The sequence below is a fragment of the Tasmannia lanceolata genome, unplaced genomic scaffold (genome assembly GCF_043159265.1).
Source record: "Tasmannia lanceolata isolate RefF3 unplaced genomic scaffold, GAP_Taslan_0.1 ptg000012l, whole genome shotgun sequence".
In the NCBI taxonomy this organism is placed as follows: domain Eukaryota; kingdom Viridiplantae; phylum Streptophyta; class Magnoliopsida; order Canellales; family Winteraceae; genus Tasmannia; species Tasmannia lanceolata.
In genome coordinates, this window is record NW_027518689.1 from 39,619,440 (window position 1) to 39,630,635 (window position 11,196).

Below are 11,196 nucleotides of genomic sequence, written 5' to 3' on the forward strand. Positions count from 1 at the left end.
TTGCTCACCATCTGCAGTACGGCATCAGATCCATGGTGTTCTCAAAGGCATTCTGCTGGAGTAGTGTCGACCAGTTCGATCAATAGATCAGATGATGTAGATATAGCATGAGTGGGGTCCAGAAAATATCTGTTAAGGTATCCTAATATGCAATATAAGGCCATGTTTGGCAACCATGAAAATACCCTAGTCAAAATACGATTTAATTTTTCCCTATTTCTTGGCCACTTCTCACCCTCTCCTAACTCATGTCCTCTCTCAACTCTCTCCTTCCACTCTCCCTAGTCCTCTCTCACTATTTAATATTCCCAGGAAAAAAAACTTCATGATTGCCAAAACATGGCCTAAGGGCACATAGAATGCAAGGACACCAATATGCTACAGGTTGTTAAATAACCACTCTTTTCAACGTATACATATAGTACATACATATATATACATACACATGAGCTGCTGATACTGGGAAGTTTACCTTTGTTAGTTCCTTGGAGAGATTCCAGTTCCTACTATGATTTCTGTAAACAACTTCTCATTGCTAATACCGTACAATTAGCGATGATTATTAGACCCACCGATGAAATCCATGGACCCGCGCGGAGACGGACACCCAAGTGCCTGGCCGGTTGGTGATGTGTGGGACATATGGAGCTGCTGGTTGTGATGACCACCACCTATATGATGCAGCTGTTGAGATTGAGAGTAAAATGGTGAAGCCGAAGGCTGTAGTAGTGGGTTGAAGGAATTCCCGTTAACGGTTTGGACTTGGCCGGTTGCTACGCGAAGATGCTGTACTTCTTCCCGCAATGCGTCGTTCAGAGCTGTTGAAGCACAAAAAGAGAAGTTCAATTTCAAGTTGGTAGCCTCTTCTCATTAATCTAAGCATTGATATAATAGAAGATGCAGAAAAGAGTCACCAGCAAAGGAATTTTCCCAGATTTCACATGATTTCATCTCTTTTTTTTTTCTTTTTTTCTTTTCCAATTTTGATGGTTTATTTTTTATATGCTCTGTGCATTGGCGTGGGAGAATTCAGTGCTGAGTTTGGCTAGTTGAGGAGATGGTTGCATGGAAGCCAATGGAATTTCTCAGACTGTCAAGAATTTGGAAAGATCTAGGTTCTATTTTAAGATCGGCATTTGTTCACTGTTTTGAATTGTTTTAGTGGTAATGGAATTTGTATAAATTAAGTAATAGGGAAAGGTATGCATATGGGACAAGATGTCTCAGAAAAAGTTGCAACAGTTAAATTCCCCCACAGGGAAAATTGTATCTAAACAAGAAAAAACAGTAGCAACTATATCTCCAGATCAGCCAGTATATTTTTAGGAGGCATTTAAGTGAGGTTCTCAAATGTTTTTCGAGTCCAAAAGGAAAAACATACTCAAGTGAAATGGAAGATAGAGCAACACAAATGGGACTGCATATCTTCATGAAATCTCTCTGTGGCAACTTAGTGATAGAGGCGACCCTAGTAATGTCATCTCATGCTAAAGGGCAATCAATTGGTCCATGACGCCTTGTACTGATCATTCTAGAGATCATTGATCGTTGATCAGTGATTAATCCTCGATTAAAGCATCATCTGAGATCTAATAAAATAAAAAGCATCATCTGAGATTCGCAAATGAAGAAGTTGAGACAAGGAAAAGCATTGATAGAAATGATTTAATAATCAGGAAACTGTTCCCCATCAGCTAAAATCCTTGACGCCATGCTATAATAGGACATCTCTTCATCCCTTCTACTTTTCTATTAGATTTTTTAATAAAAAAAAGCCAAAACAGCACAGAAAACAGCAGCAACCAAGTCCTACGACAGTAATGAAGCACCCATTAGACAATAAGACCTTACCTACCCATTCTCTAGCTAGGCCCTCCACAATGCTGTTTACTAATCTTGGGAGGTGAACAGAGGAAGCAGTGGTCACTCGCCTGATATCAAGCATCGCCGGATGATTTATGAATTTCCATGGCCCCGGTGAAAATATCTTTGCCCATCTTATAATGATTTTTTTTATTGAATTTTCTTATACTATCACAGCCAGATAATTCTTAAAAATACGAACACCAACAAGGAAGGCTCTCGGTCCTGCTTCATGGAGCCTAATCCAGTTAGAACAGAGAGGGCCTTCATAAGATCACCCTTTTTATTCTGAAAACCCCATATCGACCAGGCCCGAGTTTCCATGATAACTACCATCAATGTTGACTTTGATGGAGCAATGTGGGTGATAGCACCATCTAGAGGCCGGTCTTTTTTTCTGAAAAGTGACATATTTCATTAATATTCATATAGCATTCGGGACCAGGAGTCCCAGCCCGCAGTACAAAATATTAAGGTGAATTGGCACGGGCATACCCGAGACCAATTCAAAGAGTAAACAAAATATCCAAAATTACAATAGAAACCAAGCATTCCTTTCCTCTATTCTGCTGAATGCAGTCTTTACATCTTCTATAACCATTTTAAAACTATCACACATATCTTTTCGAGACTGCGAATAGGTAAAGAACTCTTAAACAAAAACTCTTAAAACTTCAAGCTGAACGAATCATCAGAAACTACCAAAACCTGCCTCCAAGCTGAACGAATCATCAGATACTACCGAAACCTGCTTCCAGGAACTCCAAGATGAGGTGAAAAGAGAAACTTCCAAGAAGATAAAGCACAACTAAAATATCCAGATAGGAAAGCCCAAGCGAAAGAACGAATCTCTCAAGCTATAGCTATGAAAAAATGACAATTTCTGGATAGTGGCAGACAAATCACAGTGCTATTCAACGATAGAAAACTGAGTTGTATCTCTCTTTTTCCAACACTTCTTTGTCTATTCAATTACAGTTTTCTTCTTCCTCTTTTTCCCTTCCCCCTTTTTTCTTTTCTCCTTCATGTTCTAGTGATCTCTCTCTCTCTTTTTTCGAGGCCAGAAGGCCTTTCATTCCGGGTTACTACCCTCGGCCCCATTTTCCTCACCTTTCTTCTCAATACCAACCTTCCTTAATTCTTTCAAGTCCCTAATAGCCATTGACCGAAACAAATTCTTTGTGGCTTCCAAATCATCGTCAAAGCCTATTCCGGAGACATCCCTATAGCCAGCAACTCATCCATTTCATCAAAGGGAATGACTCTGTTCTCTTCTGATTCCAGAAAATCTATCAACCTTGAGTCCGCCTCTTGTCTTTCCAGATCCTCTCTCATCCGAGTCCGAACCTCCATGCTGACTTCTCGATCCAAGGAATCCCATGACTCCTGAGGTACAACATCTGAGTAACCTATAAGTTTCTCCAAACGCTCAATCTATGCCGCTCTAATCTCCTCCCAACACTGACAACGGGCTCTTCGCTCCTCGTCCAGGGCTTCCTTAAAGAAAGAAAGTTTATAGATTCTGACAAAAGCCTCTTTTGGGTTGGACTTCCCTGAGACCTTTAGAAGGTTATCCTTGTTGGCCAGTGCATCCTTCTTAAATTGTTTCCATTGCCTCTTCCAGATTCCCATGGAGATTTCCTTACGCGTAGGACATACTTCTGCCGCCATCGCTTCATCATATTGCAGGGCCCTAAGAAACTGTAAATCATCTATCTCAAATGTGACCGCCTTCCTTGATGAAGAACCAGAGTCGGTCGACATAGTAAATGAAGAGGCTTTGAGAGGCTTACCAAATCTTTGAGGAGGAGACCAAAATTAGAGACTAAATTAGATTTTCTTAGTTCATCTTTTCTTCGAGAACCCAAGAGATTTCTTTTAAATAGAGAAAGACCTCCTTTTGAAGCTAAAATCTAGAGGCCGGACTTGATCTCTGTAAATTTCTAAGAATATCATCAACAAATAAGCTAGGAATATCTTGGGATTCCACGAGAACTACCATCAATGTTGAGTTTAATGGACTCACGTGGGGGGAGAGCATCATCCAGAAGCCGGTTAGGATCTTTGTGAATTGCTCATGGCTTAAAATTTAAAATTTTAAGAATACCACCAACTAATAAACCTCAGAATATCTTTGTAGAACTCACCCACCTAATACTGAAGATTTTGGATTCAATGATTAGTCTACATACGGATTTGGCTTTCTATTTGAAGATTCTTCTATTCCTTTGATTCCACAAGTGCCAAAGAATTACAAAGGGCCCTAGCCTCTAAAGATTTCTATCTTTTATCCCGAAGACAACCACCCTCTATACCAAGGAAGCAAGATTCTTCCCTGAGAGTGGGGAACCTCAATTCCCGAATTCTCGAATCCAAAACTGGAATCTTCTCGAATCCCCAAAAACTGGGAATCTCGGTTCAGATTCGCCGGAAACCCAATTCCCACTTTTGGGAATCGCGGTTTATGATTCCCCGGAAACCCGATTCCTACTTTTGGGAACTGCGGTTTTAATGTTATGTGAAACGCGATTTCCCGAAGATTCCCTGGCGATGCCCAACTCCCCAGCGATTCCCCGACAATTCCCTGGCGACTCCCCGGTGAATCCCTAGCGACTCCCCGACGACTCTCCGACGACTTCACGATTCCCGTTTTCGACCATCCCAGGAGCCTTCGATTCCCCTTTCGATTCCCGCTCTGGCAACCTTGCTCTATACTGCCACCCTATACCTAACCTTAAAGGACTCTTCTTAAGACAAAATCAAGGGCAATACTCTCGAACCTTTTTCTGATAGGAGGGTTCATATACTCTCTCTCTCTCTCTCTCTCTCTCTCTCTCTCTCTCTCTCTCTCTCTCACACACACACACACACACACACACACACACACACACACACACACCTATTATGACTTCCTTGGGTATATCCATTTATAAATTGGAAGATGACTTAGTCCGTGATTGTTTTTAAATTTGAAGTAAATGTTGATGTATATTTTCTTATGTTTGAAGTTAGTCCTCGCAGATTCTCATATGTCTTAGTGTGATGGATGTATGCCTGAAATGTGACCTGTAAACTCTGGAATTGCACTATAGGCTCCATTTCTTTCGACGTAAAAAAGGACGTAATTTTATTTTTTATGCTATAAAAATGAACATAAGAAGGCGACCCTTGGCGCAACGGTAAGGTTGCTCCATTGTGACCTGATGGTCACGGGTTCGAGTCACGGAAAAAACCTCTCTGCAAAGCAAGGGTAAGGTTGCGTACATCTAGCCCTCTCTAGACCATGCAATGGCGGGAGCCTCGTGCATTGGGCTGCCTTTTTTTTTTTGTAAAAATGAACGTAAAACAAATTTTATGTCCATTTTTACGTCGAAAGAAACATAGCCTAATAGAGAAAGCCTTTCACTTCACTAAAGCACTCTTCTTAAATTGATTATCCCCCACCCCACTCCACCCGAACACACACACACACACATCCCCCTAAAAAGGCCTTTATTCCTCATAGCGATGTTTGTGTTACCGATCCCACCCTTTAGTTTCGACTTGCATGAGTCCTTCCTATCAATCAAGTGCTTTATCTTCTACCCCTTTCCCTTTCTTTCCCATAAAAAAATCTTTGTGACCTTTCCGATCTCGATGCCCCTAGTTTCCATGATGGTAGCATTTTCTCACCTCTTCCAAACACTATTCTATAGCTAATTGATAGCACCCCGCAACTTAAAAGTCACCTCAATGAGGACAATAGCACCCTAGGTCTGAGCTAGGGGGCAGATGGGGCCTTCACCTTAAAACAAAAGATTTGAAGAAAAACCTGACCGAGAACATACCTTGAGCCTCGGCAATTCGAATTCTTTTGTAGGATTCATATGGAGAGATGTGAACAATAGCACCCTAGGTCTGAGCTAGGGGGCAGATGGGGCCTTCACCTTAAAACAAAAGATTTGAAGAAAAACCTGACCGAGAACATACCTTGAGCCTCGGCAATTCGAATTCTTTTGTAGGATTCATATGGAGAGATGTGAACATCTTCTAACAACCTTAGTAGAGAAAGGGGGGATCCATAATCATATTGTTTGTGGTTTCTTCTAAAGACCAAGGGCCATACCATCCTAGCCCCTATTTTTCATAACAATCTCTATTCCTCACCATCCTAAAGAAAACTAGGCAATATTGGTTTAATAAAGCATGGCAAAGAACTGACTCCTCCAACCAAAGATCCTCCAAAAACCAACTCCACCTCCGCCACCCTATACCGAACATTATACTTAAAGGACTCTATTGAGGACAAAATCAAGTGACATACTCCCGAACCTTTTTCCTAACATTATACTTAAAGGACTCTATTGAGGAAAAAATAGAGTGACATGCTCCCAAACCTTTTTCCTATAGGACGGTTCATAACCCCCCCCCCCCCCCCCCCCCACCCCAAAAAAAAAATCCACATTATACGCTCTTACTACTCCCCCACCACAACAACACCAACACCACCACCACCACCACACACACACACACATCAAAAAAAGGTCTTTATTCCGCACAATGATGTTTCTGATACCGATCCCACGCTTTAGTTTTGGCCCGCATAAGTCCTCCCAATCAGTCCAGTGTTTTCCCTTCCCTGCTGCCCCTTTTCCTTTCCTTCCCATAAAAAAATCTCTTACTATCTTTCCGATCTTGATGCGCCTTTTCCTGAGATTTTGAATAGACGAGAAATATGCCACTAGGGAGGATAGAGACACATTTTTTTAATGAAGGATAGAGGACACTTTAATAAGAATAATCCGTCCTCCAAATGATAAATAGCCTAGTTTCCGTGATGGTAGCATTTTTTCAACCCTTCCAATAACTGGATCATATGTCTCTCTCTCTCTCTCTCTCTCTCTCTCTCTCTCTCTCTCTCTCTCTCTCTCTCTCTCTCTCTCTTAATAAACAATGCACCATGCACCCTAACAATCTATCAAGTTTTCAACCAAGCTATGGCTGAAAATTTAAACTTAGAAATGCAGTGTCATAGCCAAATGCAACACTCATTTATCGAGTTTTGGGGAACACAGTCTATGTTAATACCACTGACAGAACCTCAGTGTCTGTTTTCTCTATTGGTAAGGTTATGCTAAAGATTTTCTTTTTTTTTTGGAAAAAGGTAACTCTCATTGATGAAAATAACACAAAAACAGATATGGGGACAAGTTGTCCCATCATTTACAAGAGAATCATGCCATTTACAGAGTTGAATAGCAAGGGCTCAAAAACTGCAATCCTAGCAGAAATAAGTGCACTGAAACAGTCAGTCAGTGCCCCAGGTTATGCTAAAGATAATTAAACCTGAGTCTCATACAACTTCTTGAAGGGGCATGGCCCAAAGGCTGGACAAGCTAAAATGCCCAAGTAGGTACCACCACATGTGAAGGAAGAGAAAGTCTTAGTCTGATGCAAAAGAAGCTCATATGAAATATGTGCATTAAGAGTTCTGATTCAGTACATTGAATGATGTATCTACCCACACATTCCTTGTTTATTCAAATTTGTCAGAAACCGATCGACAATATAGATGTAAAAGTAATTTCATAACTATAATACCAGCAAATGAATGTCAAATAATCCTGCTGAAAACATACCATCACGTAGATGTGCCTGTTGTTCCATAGCCTGCAATCGCATTTTGAGTTCCTTGTTCTCACCAGTCAATCCAGTAGTGTCCCTCTATGTTAATGAAAAATGGCAGCAAATTAATATCCATAATATAGCATTAAAAAATGACACACACAAGTTACCTGAATGAGTGAAACTGATTGACATGCATCTTAATAGCAAAACATCATTTGAACTGAACGCTCAAATGAAAAAATTGGTGACATAGATGTTATGGTTCATTAAAACTCCAAGCAACAAATTAACTGATAATCCATTCCATCACCGGTTTCATTGATGAGCAGAAATGAGTCGTACCACAAGAAAGACAAAAAAACTTTTTTTTAAGCTAAAAACTTTTCACATTGTACCGAAGGCAAGACAATAAAAATCAGAACTACAAGGTTTTTTCACTATGAGTGCAGTATATTAAAGATGTAGGTTTTTTCACTATGAATGCAGTATATTAAAGATGTAGGTGGAATGGTGCAGGGATGAGAAGATAATACAAGAAAAATTGAGATTGTCCCTCTCATTCCCTTCTAAAAAGAACTACTACAATTTATAACTCCACCACACTGTTTCCTCATGGACCCCAAATCTCTCAACTATGTCTCATTAAGAACATAAACTTTAAATGGATACTAAATCCCCTCAAATAGAGAGTGCCGTATTCTCCCTCTCAATTACATAATTGTCTTTGAATGGCCCCTCTCAATTACACATTTGTCTCATGAAGTTTCAAATATTTTCTTAGCCATATCAATAGATCTGTAATAAGCCCAAAATAAGAAGTATCAGTTAAACTTATCAATGACAAAACATCATTTTGTAACATAGGGGACTAAGGATGCTAAACCTACATTCTCTTAAATAATTTCGAAAAGGCAAATTTTCAATGTCAGTCAAAGAAATGCCAATGAAACTGCACATGTTGGAAATCAAATCAACCTATAATCATTTACCATGTCAATATAGACCTCTGGATTTCAAAACAGTCAGCCCCTCCTAGGAAAACCAGCTGACAGCTTGCATCTAGAAAGCCACATGTTGGTGATACAAAAAAGACCAAATCTATACTTAACTCCAATCTATGTCAAATGGCAAACGAACATGCTGATTTCTTCTTATCCACGATGGAATTCAACAAGGCCCACGTCCAAGAGAGAGTCACCCATAATTCATATAACTTTACCATAAAATTATTAAAATCAATAGTCCCATCCTGGTTTCCACCTAGGATTCTAGAAGTTCTCTAGAATCCAAGCTTGAGTCATTCTTAAGCACCTCTTCGAAGCAATGTTGTTTCTATGCAATTATTCGCAGATGAGAGCAAGAGGGAATATGACTTTGGACTGAGACAGCTCAACTAAGATCAAACAGCCTCTTCAGCAAAGGATCCTACAGTTTGTACTCACAGACATGGTTTTAAATTTCGACCGAAATCTGCCGAAATTCATTATTTCGCTATTTACGAAATTTCGGTCCGGAATTTCGAACCAAATTACCAAATTTTGGACCGAAATTTCAGATTTCGCCGAAATTTCGGTTTTCAGTGGGGTCCGAAACGGTTACCGAAACCGAAATTTTAAACCATGCTCACAGACAATTAGCTTACCAAATGAACTATGAAGCACTTGTAACAGATGACTGCAACACAAGGCTTGCTAGTAGTACCATATACATAGCTTTATCCACTCCAAAAAGGTACTATATTATGCATGGAGGAGTAATTTAAGACAAACAAAAGAAATCAATTAAACACAGTAAACTACGAAGCAGTACTAAACAAAGACTGCTGAGAACTTCCCTACATGTATAAACCGATGAAATCACCTCATAGCTTATACCTGTAATAGCGTAAGCTGGGCAGAGAGGGTGGTTGCCTCTGTTTGAAGCATCTGAACCTTCCTCTCCAGCTCGCCAGTGTATCGAATCTTCCTCTCCTTCGAGCGTGCTGCTGATTGCCTATTTGCTAGAATCCTACAAGACAAAATGGCAAACAAAACAAACAACCTAAATTCACATACAACACTACAAACTCGAAAAAAAAATCCCCACGAAACAATGTTATAAGAACAAATTAAACAGAAAAGAAATGAAGAAACCAATTTTCCACCACCCTAAACAGAAACGAATAAATAAATTCAATTATTTAAAAACCCACCTGAACTGAATAAGACCCCAAAAACCTCAATTCCTTAATCATCACAAAAAGAAATGAAATCCAAATAAATCAGAAAAATTGGGGGGAAACATGTGAAGCAGATAATGCAGTCAGGAAGACCAACTAAACTGAATAACATCACCAAAAAAAAAAAATGAAATCCAACAAAAAACAGAAAAATTGGGAAAAAAAACATGTGAACCAAATAACGCAATCAGAAAGCCCAAATAAATTGAATAACACCCAGAAACCTCAATTCCTTGAACATCACCAGAAAAAAAAAAATCCAAATATATCAGAAAAATTACAAAAAAAAAATGTGAAGCAAATAATGCAGTCAGGAAGCCCAACTAAACTGAATAAAACCCAGAAACCTAAAGTCCTTAAACATCACACACACACACACACACACACACACACACCCACCCACACGCACGCGCACGCGCACACCCACCCACACGCACGCGCACGCGCACACACACACACACACACAAACAAAACAGAAAATTGGGAAAAAACCATGTGGAACAAATATTGCAGTCAGGAAGCCGAATCTCAACCAGCTCAATCACCCAAAAGAAGAAATACATAGAAAAAAATCACAGAAACATGAAAAACCAACTAAATTAACCACCAAAACACAGAAAACCCAACTAAATTAACCAAAAACAGAAAACTCAGTTTAAGAGAGATAAGAAACAAGCCTCTTAGCTCTCTTTGGATCAATCAAAGCCAACTCAGCAAGCTTATCCGCGGCCATAGCCTTCTTAGTAAAATCATTCAAATCCCCTTCAAATGAAGATGAAGACCCATCCATAGAATTACTATGCCTATGCATCCTCTTCTCTTGAACCCTTGGTTTCTCATTTTCCACCCCTTGAAACCCTAAATCATCAAAGAAGGCTGCATCTACAGACAAGCTCCTAAAATGATTATGTCCCATAACCTTCTCTTTCTCCATAATTCCATTAGACTCCTCAGATTTTCCAGACTCCATCGGTACCGGAAAAAACCCATTTCCGGCAGAATCATTCCCGTCCGAGAGGGTTAGAGAGGGAATATCTATGTCTTGGAGGGCAAAATCGGCATTCACGTCGAAAAGTATGTCGTCGGGGAGTCGGAAAAAGGTTTCGGATTGGGCGCGACGGTGGGAGCCGCGTTTCGGGGTGTCGGACATCTGGTCCATGTCGCCTGTAACGGGATATCGGGCGAAATTCGGGTTCCCGGACGTCGTGTCGGTGAAGGGACTTTCCATTTTTATTTTTTTTGGCTCTGGGTGTGTTAGTGAAGAAAGGGGCGAGTTGGGATTTTTAAGGCTGAGTAATTAATTATTACATAATGGAGAGAGATTGTAATCAATCAATGTCTTCGTCATTTCTCAAACGAGCAGAGCATTGATGAGAAAAAGACAGTAAGTATTTGGTCCGTTGCGGAGGACCGTTGATGTGTGCAGAGGGACTGTGAAACGCGCTTTCGTACCAAGGATCTAGACCGTTTATACGGGGACTGATATCAACACAGTCTTTTATAATGGC

At 40.1% G+C, this 11,196-nt stretch overlaps 1 protein-coding gene across 1 annotated transcript; it reads right to left on the reverse strand.

Moving 5' to 3' along the window:
- Positions 1–366: 366 nt before the first annotated feature.
- LOC143888184 (transcription factor VIP1-like) lies at positions 367–10,978 on the reverse strand. Its single transcript, XM_077392528.1, has 4 exons — positions 10,366–10,978; positions 9,345–9,477; positions 7,482–7,566; positions 367–818 (listed from the first exon to the last, which is right to left on the reverse strand). Exons 1-4 carry the CDS (start codon positions 10,914–10,916, stop codon positions 550–552), a joined length of 1,038 nt encoding a protein of 345 aa, XP_077248643.1. The 5' UTR covers positions 10,917–10,978; the 3' UTR covers positions 367–549.
- Positions 10,979–11,196: the final 218 nt, after the last annotated feature.